At 44.5% G+C, this 24,752-nt stretch overlaps 1 protein-coding gene across 2 annotated transcripts in view; it reads left to right on the top strand.

Moving 5' to 3' along the window:
* SPATA5 (spermatogenesis associated 5) overlaps positions 1–24,752 on the top strand; it is a 460,802-nt gene that overhangs the window by 59,811 nt on the left and 376,239 nt on the right. For both annotated transcript variants that reach the window (XM_033938624.1, XM_033938615.1), the window contains exons 4-5: positions 12,385–12,443; positions 19,464–20,054. In XM_033938624.1, coding sequence (XP_033794515.1) covers positions 12,385–12,443; positions 19,464–20,054 — 650 coding nt within the window. The remainder of the gene's footprint in view (positions 1–12,384; positions 12,444–19,463; positions 20,055–24,752) is intronic.

Genomic DNA, 24,752 nt, shown 5'->3' on the forward strand with positions numbered 1-24,752 from the left:
CGATGATTAATAGGGAGCCAATGAGCTTTAATTAGAAGAGGAGTTACATGGTCAAATTATTTTAACGGCAGTATTCTGGATTATCCATAGACGTCTTAACTTGTTCTTGGTGATTCCATGGTATAAAGCGCTTCCGTACTCCAAACAGGAAATGACCAGAGAATGAATGAGTGTTTAAAGCAGAGTGGTCAAGAAGTTTAGCTAAGGAATGGATCATTCTTAGACAGAGCGCTTACAATTTCTGTATAAAGGCTGCATGGTATTATGTGGGATGGCCTGAAGGAAGGCTAGATGACCCCGGTGGTCCTGAGGCTCTATGATGTCCAAGTGAAGTATGAGTGGCCCAAGTAATCTCTCCATACAGAAGAGATGGTGGTGGGAAGCGGCTGGTCCCAAGACTTTAAATTAAGATCATCTATAGCAGTGTTCAAACAAAGTTCTCCTGACGGAATTCTGTGCAAAAAATTCTGAATTCTGCACACAATATTCTGTAAGTTTATTTGTCAAAACTGAAACAATATTTTTGCTGATGATTATTCATATTCCATTTATGGGGTTTTTTCTCTATCATGTTGGTTCCAGCTTCTCTTTTCTTCTTTTTGTCATCATCTAATTCTCCTTCAAGTTGTTTCTATCCATTTGTCTTTTCCCTCACTATATCTGCCTCTGACATATTGATAATTTCTTTTCAGCTCTTTCCTGCCTTTTTCTCCTCTTTTTCACTTTTTAGCTACCTATCAAATTTCCATTTTTTCTCCCATTCCTCATCTCATTCCTTCCTCTGCCCTCCATTCCCTTTCATCTTCAACGCATCTCCTATTACTATATTTCTACCCTCTGAAATATCTGTCCTCTCATCTGTTTGCTTGCCACCCTCTCCTACCCCTCAGAGTTCTACCATTCTCATCATCTTCCTTCTTCCACTCTTATAGCCCAGCACCTGTTCCCTCTTTCTTCCCTGACATTTCCCTCTCTCTTCTCTCAGGCACTATCCCCTGTTCTCCAGCATTTCTCCCACTCTCATCCCTCACTCCCATTGCCATCACTCCATTCTGCTCCTGGATCCAACATCTTCCTCCTCCCCCCTCTATCTCCTGTGTATCTCTCCCTCGCTCTTATCAATCCCCATGTCCAACACCCATCTCCCTCCCTCCCCCATGCAGCATTCTCTCCCTCCCTCCCTCCCTTCTACTGCCATATCTAACATTTCTGTTTCTTTTCCACCATCTCTCTCTCTCCCACTGTCTTGCGCCCTGGGTTAAACCTCTCTATCCACCTCCATGCATCATTTCTTCCTTCCTCCCCTCCATTATCATGTGCAACATTTCACCCTCTCCCCTCACCATGCAGAATTCTACCAGGTGTAACAAAGGCAGAAGAGGGAGAAGATGAATTTCTGTGAATGTCTGTTAAGTGGGAATATTATACAGACCTTTAGCACAGGGAAAAGAAGTGTTTGGGGAAACATCTTAAGGCCAATGTGCCAAGGAGGTAGATCCTGCTTTTGTGTTAACTTGTAACCTTTCCTCGGTTCTTTTTGGAGGATGGGTAAAAAAGATATAAAAAGGATGGAGTCGGTTCAGAGGAAGGCTACTATAAATTTATCATTGAATGTAATACACATAACAAAGAATATGGAACAGTCAAATAACAAATATGATACAAAGAGGTTTTCCAAAAAACATCAAGCCTATATTATTGAGAGAAGACTGTTTCAAATTCAAAAGTAAACAATAAAGGCAAATAAAAAAAGAAAAATTATCCAAATGGGACCAGCCAGACCCACAAGGAATTTTCTTTAAACTCTCAGCACTGGAAAATATTAAAGGACCCTCAGTCAAAATCAGAATAATCACTTCAAATTAATTTTCATTACCCTGTAAGAATAACTCTAATTGTGTTGGTTCCCAAAAATATAATCCTTATTTTGTAAGTGTATCGAGCACTTACAGAAAAACTTTAAAAAGAAGGTAGCTCCCAGCCACAGAGCTCTAGATTTTAAAGCCACAAAGGTCTGGCCACGTCGGGAAACATCATAATCTTATCACCAGAAAATTTAGCCTCTTTATTTTTAAAGTATAATTTTAAAATCAATATCTTATCCACTTCATTTAAGCAGGAGACCAATAAAGTGGACCTTTCCTGTATCAGATCTTGGGAGTCTTCAAGAAATTCTGTCCAATTAAGATCAACAGACACAAGCTGGTCCGTTCCGTGCTCTCCTGCCACTTTTTTCTTTTGAGGTATATAATATATATTGGAAAAAACTAACGAATCTGCACTTGCCATACCCAATATCTCCTTAAGATACTTCCTAAAGTCAATCAATTTGTACCTTTGCTTAATCTTTGTAAACCGCATAGAACTTCACGGTATTGCGGTATATAAGCTGTTATTATTATTATTATTATCTCTGGGGAGATCAAATGTGTTTTAGGGAAATTTATCAAGTGCAGATTCTTAGCCTTTGCCAAATTCTCCATCATTTCTAATTTCAGGTAAATATTGTATGAATTCTTAATTGATGATGCAGAAAAAGAATGTAAATTTAAAAATTGGTTTTCAGCTAAACCTGTTCTATGATCAAGAATTTTTATATTAGAATCAGCATTTTCAAGTTTATTCACCATTTCTTTAGAGAATACTTGAACTTGATTAGTAACTGATTTTAACATATTCTCCATCTGTACATTTTGTTTCCACAAATCGCTCAATGTAGCTTCCTGTGGTATTTCCTGTTGTTCCTCAGCCATTCCAGAAGAACTAATAAGTTGTGGAAGTTCCAAGTATGTCATAGTCATGGAAGGCTGAGGAACAGGAGCAATTTGGGAAAGACCCTCCTCTATACCAGGCCTTAATCCCTTAACCACAGGGGGAGGAGGTGGTATCCTGTCTGGAGAGCTAAGAGAGGCTTCAGATATTAATTCTACTCTATTAACTTGCATTTTTTGTTGCTCATACTAATTAAGTGTCGATCTATAGGACCAGACTGAACTGGTGTTGATACATGAATTTTAGCTTTATGTTTGCCCATAATAAACATTAAAGTCAGTAAACACTTAGCGTTTTCCCAGATTGGCTCTCCAGGCTCTTTGTGGCTCCTAAGGGGCTCCCGAGGGGCAGGGTGGACCCCTTAGGGCTCGCCCTGTGGCTGCGGGCTACTTAAGTGTCAGCTTTTTCACTCTGAAGAATGAAGCCCCCGCTGACTGGTAGGTGGCTGTTAATAGTGCCTGGTGTTCAAATTGGCACTTTCAGGGTCCAGGAAGTCAATCAAAACAAGTATTCAGAAAAGCAGTGCTGCTCGGGGACAGACTTAAAGATCTCAATCTGTACACTTTGGAGGAAAGGCGGGAGACAGGAGATATGATAGAGATGTTTAAATACCTACATAGTGTAAATGCGCATGAATCGAGTTTCTTTCATTTGAAAAGAAACTCTGCAATGAGGGCATAGGATGAAGTTAAGAGGCGATAGACTCAGGAGTAATCTAAGGAAATCCTTTCTTACAGAAAGGGTGGTAGATGCGTGGAACAGTCTCCTGGAAGAGGTGGTGGAGACAGAGACTGTGTCTGAATTCAAGAAAGCCTTTGATAGGCACCTGGGATTTCTTAGAGAGACACTGTCAAAAGCTTTACTGAAGTCCAGGTACATGACGTCCAAAGACTCTCCCAAGTCCAACTTTCTTGTTCTGGGTAACAAGAAAGTTGGACTTGGGAGAGTCTTTGGACGTCATGTACCTGGACTTCAGTAAAGCTTTTGACAGTGTCCCACACCGCAGGCTGCTAAGCAAGATGGAATCGATGGGGTTAGAAGAGACACTAACTGCATGGGTCAATGATTGGCTGAGTGGCAGACTTCAGAGGGTGGTGGTTAATGGTACCCTCTCTAAAACATCGGAGGTGACTAGTGGAGTGCCGCAGGGCTTGGTCCTGGGTCCACTCCTTTTCAACATATTCATAGGGGATCTGACTCAAGGGCTTCAAGGTAAAATAACACTATTCGCCGATGACGCCAAACTATGTAATATAGTAAGTGAATGCAGTTTACAGAATTATATGGCGCAGGACCTGCTTACATTGGAAAGTTGGTCCTCAACCTGGCAGCTAGGCTTCAATGCTAAGAAATGTAAGGTCATGCACCTCGGAAGCGGAAATCCATGCAGGACGTACTTCTTGAACGGAGAAACTTTAACTAGGACTTCAGCAGAACGAGATTTAGGAGTAATCATCAGTGCAGACATGAAAACTGCCAATCAAGTGGAGAAGGCTTCATCTAAGGCAAGGCAGATATTGGGTTGTAGCAATAGAAGTTTCGTCAGCCGAAAGCCTGAAGTCATAATGCCGTTGTACAGGGCCATGGTGAGACCTCATCTGGAATACTGTGTGCAATTCTGGAGGCCACATTACAGTAAAGATGTGCGCAGAATTGAATCGGTTCAGCGGACGGCCACCAGGATGATCTCGGGGTTCAAGGGTCTCTCGTACGAAGAGAGACTGAACAAATTGCAGCTCTACACTCTCGAGGAACGTAGGTAGAGGGGAGACATGATCGAAACATTTAAGTACCTCACAGGACGTGTCGAAGTGGAAGATGATATTTTCTTTCTCAAGGGACCCTCTGCCACAAGAGGGCACCTGCTGAAACTCAGGGGCAGAAAATTTTATGGCGACACCAGAAAGTATTTCTTCACAGAGAGAGTGGTTGATCATTGGAACAAGCTTCCAGTACAGGTGATCGAGGTAGACAGCGTGCCAGACTTTAAGAATAAATGGGATACCCATGTGGGATCCCTATGAGGGTCAAGATAAGGAAATTGGGTCATTAGGGCATAGACAGGGGGTGGGTAAGCAGAGTGGGCAGACTTGATGGGCTGTAGCCCTTTTCTGCCGTCATCTTCTATGTTTCTATGTAAGAGATAATGGTTACTGTGGATTGGCATACTGGATGGGCCATTTGGCCTTTATCTGCCATCATGTTTCTATGTTTCTAAATAAACTTGGACTGGAGTCTTTGGAAGTTCTGGATGCTGCACAGGGGTGCTATTTGTTCTAAGCATGCTCTAGAGCAGTGGTCTCAAACTCGTGGCTCGGGGGCACATGCGGCCCGCCAAGTACTATTTTGAGGCCCTCGATATGTTTATCATAATCACAAAAGTAAAATAAAACAGTTTCTTGATCATATGTCTCTTTAGCTATAAATAACAATATTATTATTAAGACTTGGCCAAAAGGAAAGATTTATAAATTATAAAGAGTTCTACCGCAAGCAAAATTGTCATTTCTTTAATAAGACATTAACTATTTTTTCTGCGGCCCTCCAAGTACCTACAAATCCAAAATGTGGCCCTGCAAAGGGTTTGAGTTTGAGACCACTGCTCTAGAGGAGTCTACATGATTTTTGGGACTGACAAATGGATATGGTGTCACTAGCTGCAGGATGAGGGAAATTGTGTCTAGTGATGAGAAAAATTTTCAAAGTCAAATATGCAAGTAACTCATAATTCAGTACCCCAAAAATGGGACATCCAAGACTGTAAGATGGCATGCCGAGTGAAGCAACTCTTCATAGAGTGTAGAAATCTGTCTCTGACCTTGACCACAGGTCATAATGAAATATTTGGCAGATCTTAAAGAGAAGATTCATTCCTCGTTTGTATACTCCCAGGATAAGCAGTGGCTTCCCATGTGTACCTAACCACTAATTATTTATGGACTTTTCAATCCAGCAATGATGGATGCCTTGACCACATCCTCTGGCAACAAATTCCATGGCTTAACTGTAGGTTGAGTGAAAAAAATACTTCCTCTAATTTGTTTTCAATCTGCTGCTAGTTTCATGAAGTGTTCCACAGACTTGGAACTGTTCGGAAGGGTAAACAATTGTTTAGTATGTACCTATTCCACCCCACTCATGGTTTACTAAACCCTATATCATATCTGCTGTCCCCTCCCCCCCATCACTGAAGAGCCCTAATCAGTTTAGCTTCTCTTCATAGAAGAGCTGTACCTTTACATAGAAACATGACGGCAGATAAAGACCAAATGGCCCATCTGCAGCATCCACTATCTCCTCCTCTCCCTATTGGCTAAGGCTCTTAACATTTGCATTTCCTCTTCCCATAGGCTAAGGCTCTTTACACCTGCATTGTGAGGCCATAGAGCTTTATCCCAGGACAAGCAGGCAGCATATTCTTGACTCATGGGTGACGGCACCGACGGAGCCCCGGTACGGACAATTTTAGAGTGATTGCACTCTAAGAACTTAGAAAGTTCTAGTTAGGCCGCACCGCGCGTGCGCGAGTGCCTTCCCGCCCGACGAAGGCGCGCGGTCCCCAGTTTCTTATTTTCCGCGGAGCTAAGAAGAAGTGTGTTTCCAACGGCTGTTGGAAATTTTTTTCATTGTTACTCGCCTTCCCGCTCGCGTGTTCTTTTTCTTCGAGAATTGTTCTCTTTCTTATTTTATTTCGTTTGTGTTAAAAAAAAAAAAAAAATCACTTTTTTTTAATTTTTTTTCGGTCGGCCTGTTGGCACCATCGAAGCCTCGGGCTTCGATTTTGCTACGGCCGTTTTTCCCTTCATGCCCCCTTCACCGGGTTTTAAAAAGTGTTAGCGGTGTGCGCGCCCTATATTATTATCCGACCCGCACAAGTGGTGCCTGCAGTGTCTGGGTCCGGACCATAGGGCAGAAACGTGCACCCGCTGTAGTTCTCTTCAAAAGAGAACTTTAAAAAATCGTCAAATACAGCAGCGGATCCTTTTCGGTACCGCTATGGAAGTTCCACCGGTATCGACTCCTGCAACTTCCTCCAAGTCGACACTGGTAGTGTCGGCACCGCAAGATCCATCGCCGGTGTCGCACCCCGTAGGTAAGCCGGCTAAGAAGCCTTCCCCTACTGTTCTCGGGCCGCCAGTCGAGCATGCAGTGAGCCAAGTCCTGCAGACTGCGCGCCGGCCCCGTAAGCGCTCCGCTCCCATTGAAGTTACTGCCTCTTCATCGGCATCGACTTCGCCTGAGCTTCGAGCTGCACCGCAGGTACCGAGCAAGAAAAAAGCGGTACCGGTGCCATCGGGACCGACTCTGGATGAGCGTATTGCCTCCATCCTACAGGTCCAACTTAAGGAGCAACAATTGCTCCCGGCTCTACTGACTCCAAACCTTCCAGTGTCAATACCTACTGAGCCTTCGGTGCCGATTGTCGACCAGCCTCTTTTATCGGCATCGACGTTATCGGCACTGCAAAAATCTATATCTATGCCTGTTCTGTCGGCAGAGCCGAAGTCTCTTCGGCGTACTGCTTACTCGGCTTCTGATCCGGTACCGTTCTCTGACACCCGTACCGCTGTGCAGTCACCGGGTACGGTATCGACACGTTCAGGGAAATCGGTACGCAAGACCAAGCATACCGAATCCTCCACTCCCCTTTCTCAGGGCCGTCTTCAATCGGTACGGGACCCTGACTTGTGGGATGAGTCTGACGATCCCCTCGGTACCGAGGAAGATTATTCGTCTGATGAGGATGATCCATCGGTGCAGGATCCTTCTAGTAAGCCAGAGCACTCCTCCTTCACCAAGTTCCTAAAGGAGATGTCAGACACCCTTTCAATTTCTCTAGAGTCTGACTCTAAAAAATCCAAGGCATTTCTCGATGCTTTGGATTTTGACCAACCTCCCAAAGAGTTTTTGAAGTTACCCCTCCATGACATCTTGAGGGAAACTTTTTACAAGAATTTGGAAACTCCTCTAACAATTCCAGGAGTCCCTAGGAAACTGGAATCACTTTATAAAGTGATTCCTATTCCAGGGTTTGACAAACACCAACTTCCCCATGAGTCTCTGCTGGTGGAGTCGACCCTGAAGAAATCTACGGGAGCTAGTGTATATGCCTCTGTCCCTCCTGGCAGAGAGGGCAAGGCCATGGATAAATTTGGGAAACGTCTTTACCAAAATGCGATGTTGGCCAACCGTTCAGGTAATTACGCGTTTCACTTCTCTTTTTACCTGAAACATCTCATCCAACAGGTGGCCTCTTTTCAAAAGTATATTCCGGACCGAAAACTTCCTGCACCTCCAGCCTTTTGTAACTCAGGAAGTTTATGGTCCGTTCAATTTATGATACTTTTGAACTGACATCACGGGCCACTGCTATGTCTGTAGCGATGAGACGGTTGGCATGGCTCCGAGTCTCAGACCTGAATGTGAACCACCAGGACCGGCTTGCCAATGCGCCCTGCCTAGGGGATGAGCTGTTTGGGGAGTCCATGGATACCACCATGCAAAAGCTTTCTGCCCATGAAACACGGTGGGACACCTTGTTGAAAAATAAGAAGAAGCCTCCTCCTCCTCGTCCATTTAGACAACAACCATCGTATCAGAGGAGGATTTCTGCTCGGCCGGTTCAGCCTCATCCTCCTCAACCTCGGAGGCAACGCCAACAGCACCAACAGGCTCGTCAGCAACAGCCGCCTACCGTAAAGCCTGCCCCTCAAACTAAGCCGACGCAGCCCTTTTGACTCCCTTCTCCAGGGCATTGCCAGTCTTCCTCCCTTGATGCGCCTTGAGATCTTGGATAAATCACTTAACCCTCCTTTGCCTCAGGTACAAACCTTAAATTGTAAGCCCTCAGAGGACAGGAAAAGAGCTACTTTATTTACCCAAATATAAATTGCCTTGAGCTATTACTGAGAAAAGTGTGGTCTAAATCCAAAATTTAGTACCAGGCATAATTTAAGTAAAAGAAAACACCAAAAATGTCACTCAGGATCTAAAATTCTACTATACTATTTATTTACGGTATTTATTCATTCACTTTTCTATACCGTTCTCCAAGGGGAGCTCAGAATGGTTTACATGGATTTAATCAGGTACTCAAGCATTTTTCCCTGTCTGTCCCACAATCTATCTAATGTACCTGGGGCAATGGGGGGATTAAGTGACTTGTATAACCAAAAAATCTTCTATACAGGAATGAGAAAGAAAATCAAATCCAACTCCTATAACTTTCTCACTGGTATTCAAGAAATAATTTACTTATGCCACAATTTCATTGAAAGTTTCATGCACATCAATTCTTATAATAATGAATGAGGGGAGAGCCTCAGAACCCCGTGCGTAATGATTTCAATTACTGCACTAGAAAGGGAAAATATCTTCACCGGATCTTGACCCCCCTCCTACCTACAGCAGACACAGTAAATGTTTCAAAATGGTGTCGGAAAAATCAAAACTACTTAGCTTGTAGGTAGAATGTTCAATGATGTTGAAAATGTATTTTAGTCTCTGCCAGTCCTAGGCTAGCTACCGTTTCGCTAGACAAGCTGTGTCAGGGCTCCAGACAGCATAGCAGCGTACTGATTCACACAATAAAGGGCAAAATGAACTCAACTCTTTAGACTGTTGAGTGACCAAAAATGAGTAATGCAAATTTTATGAAATAGTCACTCTGTAAAGTCAAAATGGAGTAACCTAAATATGGTACATATCAACTCCTAATCGAACTCTGCTTAGAGACATGAAGGTAGATACCACCGCCTCACCACCCAATCATTGCAGTGTTCAGTATGAGTTACAACTAGTGCTGATGGTAATTAATTACATTTTCACAAGCCACACGGGCTATAGAGTATACATCATATGTTCATGACTTTTAGATCTACTAAAGTTTATGAGACTTAGCTTTTAAGTTCATTGGTTCCGACGTACCACGTTTCGGTACTGCTTCAGGGAACCGGCACTAAACTTCAACTTAGTTTCAAACACAGGGCGTAGTCTCAAATATTATGCACGGGTTGACATTTTCGCCTCGTTTGCTTTCTTCTTAATGCTTAACGCGTTGATGAGGCGGTGGTCTTCATGCCTCTGAGCAGCGTTTGATTAGAAGCTTTAATTTCAACAGGCTTGGCTGTAACATGAGTGTTAAAAAAAGGTCCATTATCTGCACAAGTCACTTAGATCGCTTCCCAGAGAACCTTAGAAACATGATGACAGATAAAGGCCAAATGGCCCATCTAGTCTGCCCATCCGCTGTAACCATTATCTCTTTCTCTCTCCAAGAGATCCCACACGGGCCTATCCCAGGCCCTTTTCAGTTCAGACACAGTCTCTGTCTCCACCACCTCTTCCAGGAGACTGTTCCATGCATCTACCACTCTTTCTGTAACCGTCATGACTTAAGCAAAGAGCAAGGTAAAAGATTTTGCCAAGACATAAAACAATGGAAGCCAGATACCAAGGAAGATGGGATGCATACATGATGGCAGACTATGGTTGGAATCTTATGCGGGGTTGTCCTGGTAGATCCTTCATAGAAGTCTTACAAAAGGAGCTTCTTGTGTATCGAATGACTGGAAAGTTTGTATCATCTTGTACACTTTTCTATTCATTTGTAATGTTTCATTCATGCTTAAAAGATATTAATTTATTGTAATAATATTGTACACTTGTTGAGAGAAATAAAAAGGAATAAAGATTAAAAAAAAAAGAAAAAAAAAAGATATTACCGTAATTTAAACACTACATTAAAATATCCTGATTTTTTAATGGGCGAGTAGAGTGAAGAGTGGTATATGGCATATGTTCTGTATCTCGAAAACTAGAGCTGATAGGAGAAAACCGGTGCCATTTTTGGAATCAGCAGGTCAAATATACCCAGAAACAGGTCGAACATTTGAGGCACCAAAATGAGTGTTGGGCTCGTGTTATTCATGTAGAAGGACCTTATGAAATTTGAAGAACATAAGAATTGCCGCTGCTGGGTCAGACCAGTGGTCCATCATGCCCAGCAGTCTGCTTCCGCGGCGGCCCCTAGGTCAAAGACCAGTGCTCTACCTGCGTACGTTCCAGTTGGAACTTGTCCAACTTTGTCTTGAATCCCTGGAGGGTGTTTTCCCCTATGACAGACTCCGGAAGAGCATTGAATACATAGCATATATGTTACCTGGACTTACCACGTCCCAGTTTTCTACCATAGCCAAATGACAGATGAAATTTAATGTGGGCTAATACTCGGACTGGAGGAGCGTCACCAGTGGAGTGCCACAGGGCTCGGTGCTTGGACCCGTGCTCTTCAACATCTTTATAAATGATCTGGGCATAGGTACAATGAGCGAAGTAATTAAATTTGCGGACGATACGAAGTTATTCAGAGTAGTGAAGACGCAGAGGGATTGCGAAGATCTGCAACGTGACATAATCAAGCTCGAGGAATGGGCATCAACATGGCAGATGAGGTTCAACGTGGATAAGTGTAAAGTGATGCATGTAGGTAACAAAATCTCATGCACGAATACAGGATGTCTGGGGCGGTACTTGGAAAAACCTCCCAGGAAAGAGACTTGGGAGTTCTGATCGACAAATTGATGAAGCCGTCCGTGCAATGTGTGGCGGCGGCAAAAAGGGTGAACAGAATGCTAGGAATGATAAAGAAGGGGATCATGAACAGATCGGAGAAGGCTATTATGCCGCTGTACTGGGCCATGGTGCGCCCTCATCTGGAGTACTGTGTACAGCATTGGTTGCCGTACATGAAGAAGGACATAGTACTACTCGAAAGGGTCCAGAGAAGAGCGATTAAAATGGTTAAGGAACTAAAGAAGTTGCCGTACAATGAGAGATTAGAGAAACTGGGCTTCTTCTCCCTCGAATAGAGGAGATTGAGAGGGGAATGATCGAAACATTCAAGATAATGAAGGGAATAGACTTAGTAGATAAAGACAGGTTATTCACCCTCTCCAAGGTAGAGAGAACAAGAGGGCACTCTCTAAAGTTAAAAGGGGATAGATTCCATACAAATGTAAGGAAGTTCTTCTTCACCCAGAGAGTGGTGGAGAACTGGAACGTTCTTCCGGAGTCTGTCATAGGGGAAAACACCCTCCAGGGATTCAAGGCAAAGCTAGATAAGTTCCTGCTGAACACGGACGTACGCAGGTAGGGCTGGTCTCAGTTAGGGCGCTGGTCTTTGACCTGAGGGCCACTGCGTGAGCGGACTGCTGGGCATGATGGACCACTTGTCTGACCCAGCAACGGCAATACTTATGTTCTTATGGGCAAATGCAAAATGATGCTAGTTTCCATTGAGTCACCACCCAAGAAAACGATCCAGGTGTCATTGCAGAGACTATGGGCTCCTTTTACTAAGCTGCGTTAGGTCTTTCACGCGCAGAATAGCACGCACTACACGCATTGAGCTGGCATTAGTTCTAGCCGCGTAGCGCGGGGTTAGTGTGCGCAAATCTGCTGCGTGCACCTTAGTAAAAGGAGCCCTATGTTGAACACATCTGTTTGGTGTGCGGTGATGGCCTAAATTTATTCTTTTCTTTTACTTTCTTTTTTCCTTCCCTAATATCATAGTGGCTCTGTATTGCTCTGATTTTGTTTCTATTGTAACAGGGAGAAGGACAACTGCATCAGCACGGAAGAGCTCTCTGCCTTTATTCTTAGGCATTTTGGTAAGACAAAGCCTCTTTTATTAAAACAAATCTCACCTAGTGCTCTCTCCAGTCTGCAAGGTTTGCTGGCCCTATACTGAGGCAGGATGGGGCTCATATTCAGAGCGATTTAAGCAGGTCGCTGCCTGAGTGGGGATAGTGAGTGGCACTTAACCAGAGAGTACGGCTGAATAGCCCCTCGGACTACCCAAGTAAAATGATTTCTGTATTGTTTGGTTGGAGGAGTGTGTGGCGCAGTGGTTGGATCTACAGCCTCAGCACTAGAGGTCTGCACGGGAACGGGGATCGCGGGGATCCCGCGGGTCCCGCGGGGATCCCGCGGGTTCCCCCCCTGGCCCACGGGACTCCCACGGGGACGCCCCCTGGCCCACGGGACTCCCACGGGGATGCCCCCCTGACCCACGGGACTCCCACGGGGACGCCCCCTTGTCCACGGGACTCCCACGGGGATGAAAACAACCTACCTAAATTCTGGCGATGCAAGTCTGGCGTCGCGTCGGGAAATAGCCATGTTGAGCAGTGAGCTCAGCACGTACACAGATGAAAGCCTTGCTTGCTGATTGGTCCGGCGGCCCCGCCCCACCGTGCCGCCGGACCAATCAGCAAGCAAGGCTTTCATCTGTGTACGTGCTGAGCTCACTGCTCAGCATGGCTATTTCCCGACGCGGGCATTAGGCTGTTTTTTGTCATTTCGGGTGGGGGATGGCAGCGGCAGCAGCAGCCTGAAAAAGAAATCATCCTGGCCGGGTTCGGTGTCATGCTCCGGAGCTTCTACAGCCTTCCTATCTCCCTCTCCCTTCTACCTGCTTCCGGCCACATCCCCTGCTCCGCGGCTCTCTTCGGCAACTCACCAGCAGCTTCTGACGTCGGGGCCTACCCTCTGCGAGTCCCGCTTGTTTCAACTTCCTTTTTCCACAAAGGCGGGACTCGTAGAGGGAAGGCCTCGATGTCGGCAGCTTGTCTTGATCACCGCTGCTGACGAGTTGCTTAAGAGAGCCGCGGAGCAGGGGGGTGTTGCCAGGTGCAGGTAGAAGGGAGAGGGCCAGATGCAGGACTCGTGGGTGAGGGAGGAGAAGAGAGAGGGGAGAGAAACAAAAGGAAATATTTCATACTGGGCTGGGCCGGAGTGGAGAGAGGGTGGAAAGATTCTGGCTACAGGGTGCAGTAACAAAGGAAAAGAGGGGAAAGCTGAAAATGGAGATAGTGACACAAAGAAGAGAAAGGGTAAGCAGGACCTTCTGAATAAGGATAGAGATACAGAGGGGACATGAAGAGGAGGTGAAATAGAGACATAGAAGTAATGCTGAAAAAGTGTGTGTGGGGGGGGAGATAAAGACATTGAAAGGGCAAATGGTGAATATGGGGTAAAGACAAGGACAGAGACAAATGAAGATTCTGAAAAAGTGGTGAGATAGGGATATAGGTGAGATGGACACAAAGAAGGGTGATGCTGGAAAATAGGTGGAATGGTAATTCTGACAGACACAGAAGGGAAATGCTGGATCAAGGAGAGATGGGGCTCAGGCTGGATGGAATGAGGAGAAATGCCTTGTTGGCCCGGAACTTCCTCTCCTACGTCAGAATTGACGTCAGGGAGCGGAATGCTGGTCAGCGCGACGCTTCTGCAGGGAAAGCTTGGGACAGCGGTGGCTTGGGGACTATTCCCCGATGGCGGTGGCAGCAAACCGAGTGGCTTGGGGGAGGGCACGGAGAAAGAAAGAAAGGGGGCAGACAGAGAGACAGAAAGAAGGGGGAACAGGGAGACAGAAAGAAAAAGTTGGGGGAGAGAATGAGGTCTGGAGGAGAGGAAACATACAGGAGGCTGAAAGAAAGGAAGAAAGATTGGATGCACAGTCAGAAGAAGAAAGTGCAACCAGAGACTCATGAAATCACCAAACAGCAAAGGTAGGAAAAATGATTTTATTTTCAATTTAGTGATCAAAATGTGTCTGTTTTGAGAATTTATATCTGCTGTCTATATTTTGCACTATGGCTCCCTTTTACTAAACCGCAATATTGTTTTTTAGCGCAGGGAGCCTATGAGCATTGAGAGCAGCGCGAGGCATTCAGCGTAACTCCCTGTGCTAAAACCTACTATTGTGGTTTAGTAAAAAGGGAGGGGGTGTATTTGTCTATTTTTGTATTTTGTTACCGAGGTGACATTGCATAGAGTCATCTGCCTTGGGAAATGTATATGGCAGATATCTTTGTTTTGTGTTCAAAAGAAAAGGAAATGCATTTCTGGTTTTATTTCTACAGTGTTGAAGTACTTGTTGGCCCTTGCTGTGACTGGTGGGGATCCCCAAGCACCGCCAGCAGAGGACCTCCTCTAGAGATGGTCAGAACTCCCCTCCACCAAGCGCAGCAGTCGCTGGCAGCATCCATGAGCCACTGAGGTGCCAGCATCTGTGACTCAGGGACGCTACTGCTGCCTGCCAAGCTTGGCAAAAGGGACCCCAGGCCAACTGCAAAGGAAGTCCTCAGCTGACAGTTTGTGGGTTCTCATCAGCTGAGTATTTATATTTTATATTTACATTAGAGGTTCTGGTAGAAACCCATTTACAAAGTATGTATTCTTCCCAATTAATATTTCCAAATTAATAGTCTCTTTGCTTATTTGTAAATGGGTCTCTACCAGAGCCTTTAATTCAGTAGCATAATTAAATAAAATAACTATTTCTGAAGTTTATAGGGAAGGATGGTGACGGAGGGGATTCCTCGCGGGGACGGGTGGGGACGGAGGGGATTCCTCGCGGGGACGGGTGGGGACGGAGGGGATTCCTCGCGGGGACGGGTGGGGACGGAGGGATTCCTCACGGGGACGGGTGGGGACGGAGGGATTCCTCACGGGGACGGGTGGGGATGGGTGGGATTTTGGCGGGGACGGGTGGGGACGGGTGGGATTTCTGTCCCCGCGCAACTCTCTACTCAGCACCCTGGGGTTGTGGGTTCAAACCCCATGCTGCTCCTTGTGACCCTGGGCAAGTCACTTAATCCTCCATAGCCCCAGGTACGTTAGATAGATTGTGAGCCCACCGGGACAGAGAGGGAAAAATGCTTGAGTACCTGATTGTAAAAACCGCTTAGATAACCTTGATAGGTGGTATATAAAAACATAATAAACTTGAAACTTAATAATAAACTTGATTTGTGATTGCATGGTGCAGCATCTGTCTATCGTCATTCCCAGAAGTTTTAGAGCGGGTTGAATGGGGTATGTGATTGAGTTTATTACTAGGTTTGTTATGGTTGGGGGTTTTATTTTTTTCGAGAAGTATGAATTTTGTTTTGTCTGGGTTCAGTTTTAGTTTGTGGTCTTTCATCCATGTTGCCACTGTTTCTAGAGTTCTGTGTAGTGTGTCTGTCATGGTGGGCGATGGCTGTTCAAAAGGAAGGAGGACGGTGATGTCGTCTGCATACCTATAGGAGGTAAAGCCTATTTTGTCTAGGCAGGTGCCGAGGGATGCAATGTAGAGATTGAAGAGTGTTGGGGATAATGGCGATCCTTGGGGTACACCACAGGGGTTGGACCATGGTTCTGATTTTTCTTTGTTTGTCTTTACTCTGTAGGTCCTGGATTGTAGGAATCCTTAAAACCGTGTGTGTACTTTGCATGTGTGTAATCCGCATAGAACTTGCAAGGTGTTTACAGCATATAAGAACATTTGTAAAGTAATGCAAAATAAGTGATCAGGGAGTTTATTTTGGGAATGTTGAAAATATGGGCATTGAACAGATGATGGGGTTTAAGAGTTAAGAGCAGCTGCAGTCACCCATGCTCATACTTGATAACCACCATTTTACCTAAACATGCTAGGGTGAAGTTCTGGTAAATCATCTCTACAGTTCCTTGATAAGGACCAGCTCTGATAGAGTTTAAGAAAGCATGGGATAAACAGAAGAGGCCTCTTGGATTTATATGTCCCAGAGAACACAAAGTGATGGAGAAAATAAACTGGAACAGGGAGTTGAAAGAAAGGAGCGTGATGGAGCTCTAGTTTGGGTTCCTCTTTTCCACATTCATCACTTTGCACTTGTTTATATTAAATGTCATTTGCCATTTTGACACTCAGTCTTCCAGGTTCACAAGGTCCTCTTGCAATTTCTCACAACCCTCTTGCGATTTAACTCTGTCATCAGCAAATTTAATTATCTTATTAGTTATTCTCATCTCTAGATCATTGATAAACATGTTAAAAAGCAGCGATCCCAGGAAGGACCCCTAGGGACCCTTCTCCATTGAGAATATTGACCATTTAAACCTACTCTCTCCAGTTCTTAAGCCATAATAGGACATACCTCCTATCCCATGACTTTCCGATTTCCTTGGAAGTCTTTCTTGTGCTACTTTCTCAAATGCATGAGTAGGCCTGAGCAGAGGAGGACAAAAAGGGAGTAGGTGGAAGAAAAGCATGAGCAGCCCTGAGAAGGAAGCAGGCGTGGCATTCCTCTATATTTTTAGGCACCCATGAATACCTGAAAGTGCCACGTTTACTCTGTGCAGATACGTGGCACCAGCTAGGTGGGTCCCAATTTCTTTCACTCTTTATCCATGTTGGTAATTATTACATAAGACTCATCAGTGTCCTCATGGTGATTTGTAGTGCGGTGGAACACTTCAGAACATAAGAATAATTTATTTACAACCTGCTATACCTTAACAGTTCAGAGCGGTTTACAACAAAGAGAATCTGCCAGACGCAGATGGAACACATGGGAATTGTGTAACTAGCATGGTTGGGTTTGTTTCGCCAAAATTGTCATACAAAAGAGATTTCACAGGTTTCCTTAAACATTTAGGAACATAAGAACATAAGAAGTTGCCTCTGCTGAGTCAGACCAGAGGTCCATCCTGCCCAGCGGTCCACTCTCGCGGTGGCCCATCAGGGCTAATTGCCTGAACCGTGTCCCTGACTAATTTTGTAACTGCCTCTAATCTACTAATCCTATCCCTATTACCTACCTCTACTCCTATCTGTACCCCTCAATCCCTTTGTCCTCCAGGTACCTGTCCAGACCCTCTTTGAAGCCCTGTAGCGTGCTCCTGCTTATCACATCCTCCGGTAGCGCGTTCCATGTATCCACCACCCTCTGAGTGAAAAAGAACTTCCTGGCGTTTGTTCTAAACCTTGGTAAGGGGAAAAATTCACAAAAGAGGTTTCTCAAGGAAATTTGTCATACAAATAAGATTTGATAAGACAATGAATTCATAAATAGGGCACTTAAGGTTTTGCTCCAGACACCAGTCTGGTAAGCTCAAGTTTTGTCCAGGAATCTTTTTACAGTACATCCCTTTAGCGTAGGAAGAGAGAATAGAGAAATTCTCCTTATGGGTCGAAGATTTGTAGAGAATGCAAAGCGGTTGACAAGATACTGAACTTTTTTCCCTTTTTCCTGCATAGCTACCTCAGGTGAATTCAAAGTGTTGAAATGTAATACTCTGGATATTCAGAGGGGCATAAAGCACAGTTACTTACCGTAACAGGTGTTATCCAGGGACAGCAGGCATATATTCTCACATGTGGGTGACATCATCCCCGCATCGGGGCTCCATAGATGACATCACCCACATGTGAGAATATCATGCCTGCTTGTCCTGGGATAATCCAAAGAAACGTCTAAGTCCAATTGGGACGTATAGTGCTAAATGCCCAAAGTTGGCAGTGGGGAAATGCCCATTCTCGAAAAATATGTCTAAAATATATATATTTTTTGAAAATCGTCTATCTGGACGTCCAGACCGCCAGTATGTCTATCTTTATACCACATTCTCGACCAAATTTTTGTCCGAGACCCAAACTCCCAGAACAAAACCGTTTGGACGTGGAAAGGGTCTGCAAAGGAAGGACTGGCTGCGAAAGGATCTAGCCCTAAAAAGAGGAAGGACGCAGTTCTAAAGCATGTTAAAAGATAAGTCAAAATCTCTTATGAATTAAAAAATTGAAAAGTTTAATATCAATTCATATCAATAAAGAGATTTAAATTGAGCATAAAGGAGGAGGTGGAAATTTGGGTCGATGATTAAAACTGCAGTGTTTAAAATCAAGCAGGTCTCTGAGACCCTTCATCCTCCTGTTAAAAAACAAAGTGGAATTTTTCATTGTTTTGGACTCCCCCCAGAACACCCCCAAAACCCACTAAACCCACCTGTCTACAACCCCAATAGCCCTTATGGCTGCAGGTGCCATCTATATGGCAGTAGAGTAGGGTTTTGGGGGTTTTGCTGGGCTCACATGTTCTACCATGAATGTAGTGGTTAGAGTGGCTTATGGGCCTAGGTCCTCCTCACTATGGTTCATTAGGCCATTTAAGAGACCTGTGTGCAGCTCTACTAGGTTTTCCTATACTAGGTGCTGATGTTCTGGAGACATGTATGTACGTTTTTATTCCAATCTTTGTGAAATCAGTGAACACTGGGGGAGTGTGGGGGGGTCTTTACTTTGTCTCTACAGTGGTTATCTGATCACTTTGGATACCTTTGGGCACTATACCTGTTTTTACATTGTCTAAGTCACAACGTATAAGTTCCATCCAGGAAGTCTCGTAAAACCTTCAATTATCCCTGAGGGACGACCAAGTCTAGGTTGGCCCACATCCCACCCTACCCACTCCTCCAGAAATGCTCCTTTTAGCTCTGGGAGCACAGCGGCATTCAGAGGCCTAAAAAGTCTCTGGATACGTCCAAAAAATAGGTTTGATTATCGGCACTTGGATGAGCTGTCTTTTAGGTCGTCCAAGTGCTGACTTGGGAGGATTTTTAGACGTGTTTAAGTTTCGATTATGAGCCCCATACTGTCTGGTGTAAAACTTGAGCCCCCCCCCAAAGAGGTTTTCACTTTATACAGTGGATTGTGTCGAGCAGAAAACCTACTACGATGATGTGAGCACTTTTCCGTGCAAGGAAACGAGAGGCGCTCAGTCTCTGCCAAACTCAAGTGGTGAAAGCTTCACTGTATTAATACTGCCACAGTACTATTGGAAAAAATAATATTTTCACTCCTTTTTATAAATCTTATGCAGATGGGAAGATCGTTTTGCCTGGCAACCTCCTGAGCGTGGTGTTCCTTGGAAGACCTTGCAGTTTGATGGTGACAAGGGTGAGAGGAAGCGATGGTGCCACGCTGGCAATGCCATGTGAGATCCCATTCAACAACACACAGGAACCAGCTCTGGACACCCACGGCCTCAATCTCTCCTTACAGCTCAGCCAGTTGGACATCGGAGAGAGCCCAACTGCTGCCAGCACACCACAGAAATGGGAAGAACCCAGAGCATCACTAGAACTTAGTGCTGTAGGGGAAAACTCTGCACTGGAAGAGAGCCCAGAGCCCCTACAGAGCTCTCAGTCTGGTCAAGGAGAGAGCAGAGCACAGGGGAGCTGGCTTCAGCCTGTTACAGATTTGTCAAAAAGCAACATTGAGGCTTTCTACAGCATCTCTATAAGAACTAGGATGAGTTTCACAGTGACTAAGCCTGGTGCTGAGACTCAGAAAAGACACAAGGCAGCCAGAGTTACTTATGATATGATAGGAGGTTTGAGCAGCCAGCTGAAAACCATCCAAGAGACCATTGAACTACCTCTAAAGCAACCAGACCTGTTCAAGAGCTATGGTAAGGTGCCTGTGACTGTCTTCAGCTTGTACTTTCAAATCTTGCTGCAGGCTATCTAATTTCTAACATAAAGTGGTGGAAATTTCTGCTCAGTTAGTCTTTGTGAAATGAATTAGTTTTGCCAGTCTACTTCAGTGGCCATAGCTGAATCATATTATGGCACCTATATAAGGGCATAAGATGTACCATACTGGTTCAGACTAAAGGCCCATTGAGAGAAGCCTCCTATCTCTTAAGAACATAAATGTTGCTATACTGGGACAGAATGCAGGTCCATCAAGGCCAGTATCTTGTTTCCAATAGTGGCTAATCCAGGTCCCAAAAGAGTAAAAGAGATTTTATGCTGCTTATCCTAAAAATAAGCAGTGGATTTTCTCAAGTCCATCTTAATAATGGACTTTTCTTTTAGGAAATTAGCCAAACTGGTTTGTTTGTTGGGTTGTTTTTTTTAATCCCTGCGGAGCTAACTGCTTTTACCACATTTTCTAGCAATGAATACTAGAGTTTAATATCATGTTGAGTGGAAAAATATTTTCTCCAGTTTGTTTTAAAATTACTACTTAATAGCTTTATTTATTTAAAACATTTATATCCTACATATCCCAAAATCCATGCGGGTTACATAAGCATACATACATAAGCATAAATAAACAAACAGCCAAACATATGCACATTAGCAAAAACATTCCTAAACATTCTCTTATAAATCTCCTAAAATAAGTAATAACTAAAAAAACCCTGTACACTACCAAAGGCTTCCTGAAATTCTAATCTAATCTAATCTTTGGTTTATAGACCGGGTCATCTCCCAGTGGAGCTCGACTCGGTTCACATATAATTAAGACTAGAGTACATAGCAGAAAACATAGGAGAAGGAAGAACTAATTAAAAACTAAAGTACATAAGAAAAAGAACTATAATATTATCATTTCGTTGAGGCTGTAGTTAAACCATTTAAAAATTGCGAGAACAACAAAGTTTTCAGGAATTTGCGAAATAATTGCAGCTGGCCTAAAAGCCTAATGGAGTCAGGAAGTTCTATTGTAAACGCAAGCAGCGTCTCACTTCCGGTTCACCACACAATTGTTTCCCACGTATTCACCTTTATAAGACCCCCAGGGACCCCTGAAGATGACTTTTTGTCGAAACGCGGACCGTGTTGGGTCCTGTATCCCTAGCGGACTAGGTCCTTTAAGGCTTTTATGTGGATGATTTCAGTGGACCTTTGGAACTTTGACACTTTCAAATAAAGTCCATTTAGGAACATCGTCACTCCACAGGGTTTTTTTGGTTTTCTCAGGAAGTTCATTCCAGATCTCTACAGACTTGAAAACAAAAGATCGACTGAGCTTCCCAGCAGATAATAAGCCTTCAAGCAGTTACGAAAGGGCACATTGCATGCCCCCTAGTTCTTGCATTTTTGGAAAGTGTAAACAAGTGATTGCACTCCACTCCGTATTTTGTAGAGCTCTCTCGTATCTCTCTTCAGCCATTTCTTCAGCCCTCACCTCATTAGCCTTTCCTCATCCCCTTTATCATTCTCATTCTCCTTCTTTGTACTTTTTTTTTTTTTTTTAATTCTTTATACATTTTTAAAAAACTTACAATAAGTGTATCAGCAAATAAAAACATTTTAAACTTAGATACAACACTTAATATTCTGCAAAAATCCAGTTTAGAACTTATCTCCCCCTCCCCCCAATCAATAACAATCTTTAAACACAGAAAAACATTTAGGGCTCCTTTTACGAAGCCGCGTTGGCAGCTTTATCGCACGCACCTTTTCAGCGCGCGCAAACCCTCACGCTAGCCGGAAAACTACCGCCTGCTCAAGAGGAGGCGGGAGCGGCTAGCACGGCCGGCAAATTAGCGTGTGCTATTACGTGCGTTAAACCGCTAACACGGCTTCATAAAAGCAGCCCATAATAATCCCCATCTCCACATTCCTTACATTTATACAAAGACCAAAATCTACCCCCCCCCCCTTCCCCAACTTTGGACATACATAATTAAGGGGAAAAATAGAATTCATTCATTACAATAATTTGTTAAAGACTCCCAAATATCCTGAAATTTTCTTAAATGCCTCTGCTGTGTGGCTATTACCCTTTCCATCTATATAATAAAACCCTAGCCGCGCTTGCGCACTCTTAACTGCGTGCTTCCATGATCCGTAGGTCTGTGGCCGCAGGAGTGCGCATGCGTGAGTCCCCAGACTACCCACACTCGCTGACGGGACTGGCCGCCAGCGCTGGACTCCCTGCTCTCCCCCAATATTCGGCCCTTCTCACCAGCGGCGGAGAAGGCTTCCGACGCTGGCGGGGATCGAGAGGAGCTGCGGCGACACCTTGCGGGATGGGAAGGGAAGCGCCGAAAAAACACTCTAGCCGCTATGTTCTTCGCGGTCCCGACTCCAAAATTGCCGATTCCAGCAGCGTGAGCAGCACTCTACACACGCTGCTTCGGGGCCTTCTACTGCCCTGATTTGCTCTGCTGCGTCTCTGATGATGTCATCAGGGACGTGCCAGAGTAAATCAGGGCAGTAGAAGGCCCAGAAGCAGCGTGTGTAGAGTGCTGCACACGCTGCTGGAATCAGCAGGTTTGTCGGGACCGCAGGAAGGGAAGGGGGGTAAGGGAAACGCTACTGCTGCACAGGGAAGTGGGGGGGGGGAATTGAAATGCTGCTGTACAGGGAAGTAGGGTTGGGGGAAATGCTGCTGCACAGGGACATGGAGGGGGAGGGAATGCTGCTGTGGCTGCTGCACAGGGAAGTGGGGGGGGGGAAAGAAAGACAGCTAGCACCCGTTAATGTAACGGGCTAAAATACTGATTTATACGACATAAAGAATTCCACCAGAAACTATAATTCAGTCTACTCCAGTTCTTTCAATTGTGCTTTTTTAAATTTCACTACAGTATATCTTTTTTGAGATGCAATGACCAGTAATAATAATAATAAGAACTTTATTTTTCTATACCGCCATAGTCAGTCGACTTCTAGGCGGTTCATATCAAGAGAAGGCTGGACATTAAGCGAATTCCAAATGCATGAGGGGAAAGTTACTGGAGAAAAGAGTTGTAGGGGAGGGAAAGTAAGGGGTGGGGGTAGGAATTGCCTGAAGAATTGCTTAGGGGTTTGAAGGGGGAAAAAGCATAGAGAGCGCAGAATGGTCTGTTTAGGTGATTAATTTGTTAAAGTATTCGAGCTGCAGTCACACCATGGAGCACTATAAAGGCATTATAATAATAATCATCTCATTTTTCTTTATCTTTTCCTTTTCTTTTTTTCTCAGGAAGAATTTTTACTGAAAAATTTTCATATTACAAAAACAAAGCATTATGATGGATACTCATATAGGATATAGATCAGGGATCTCAAAGTCCCTCCTCGAGGGCCGCAATCCAGTCGGGTTTTCAGGATTTCCACAATGAATATGCATGAGATCTATGTGCATGCACTGCTTTCAATGCATATTAATTGAGGAAATCCTGAAAACCCGACTGGATTGTGGCCCTCAAGGAGGGACTTAGAGATCCCTGGTATAGATGGTATCTGTGATAAAACAGTGTTCTCAGGCAATTCCAGTCCTGGAGAGCCACAACCCAGTCGGGTTTTCAAGATTTCCACCACAAATATGCATGAGATTGATTTACATACAATGGAAGCAGTCCATGCAAATTAATCTCGTGCATATTCATTGTGGAAATCTTTAAAACCCGACTGGGTGGAGGCTCTCCAGGACCGGAATTGCCTAGAAAAATATCTAATATTAGAATAATCACCATGGTAGAAGATGGCCAATGGACAAACTGTAAGGGGCTCATAATCAAAAGAGAAAAACGTCCAAAAACTGGCCTAAGTTGGCACTTGGACGATCATAAACGAAAGACGTCCAAGCGCCGATAATCAAACCGGGTTTTGGACATATTTCTAAATGACCTAGGCCTTCATAGTGCCGCTGAACGACCAAAGCTAAACGGGGCATTTCAGGAGGAGTGTCGAGAGCTGGATTTGGGTGGGACATGGGCAGGTTTAGACTTAGTCGTACAGCATGTATAACCAAAAGTTTTACAACAGAGCCTAGACACAACTTGGACGTTGTGACTTAGACCATTAAAAACATGGTCTAAGTCACAAAAACCCACCTAAAGTCACCAGATAAGCACTTCAAACACATAAAACAGACCCCTACACACTACCCCAGTGATCACCGACCCCCCCAACCCCATAAAAATCGTAATCACACCTGTAAAATTCAGCTTCAAGAACATCATCACCTGGCAGCCTGGCATAGGAAGGCTTAGTCGTCCTGCACAGAGGCAGCTTAAGTCGTCTTGGGGGTGGGTTAGGGACCCATAGAGAGGAGGCTCCATGCCCATAAGCCCCTGTAATCACTGCATTGATACTGAAACATGTGCACTCCTCTATACACCCCCTAAATCCTTTTGTACTGGCATATAAGTGGCTCCTGCAGCCATAAGGGCTATTGGGGTGGTAGATAAGTGAGTCTAGGGGATTCTGGAGGTGGTTTGGGGGGCTCACCATGACCTATAAGGGAGCTGTAGTGAGGAGAAGACATGGCACCCTTTTTGTGAAGTTCACAGCAGTGCCCTGTAAGGTACCCCACTATTTAGGTGCCATATCTGGATGTTCAGTCCATCACTTTGCAGACCCCTCCCACGTCCAACAGGGCTTGG

Source organism: Geotrypetes seraphini, chromosome 1 (assembly GCF_902459505.1).
Source record: "Geotrypetes seraphini chromosome 1, aGeoSer1.1, whole genome shotgun sequence".
Classification (NCBI taxonomy): domain Eukaryota; kingdom Metazoa; phylum Chordata; class Amphibia; order Gymnophiona; family Dermophiidae; genus Geotrypetes; species Geotrypetes seraphini.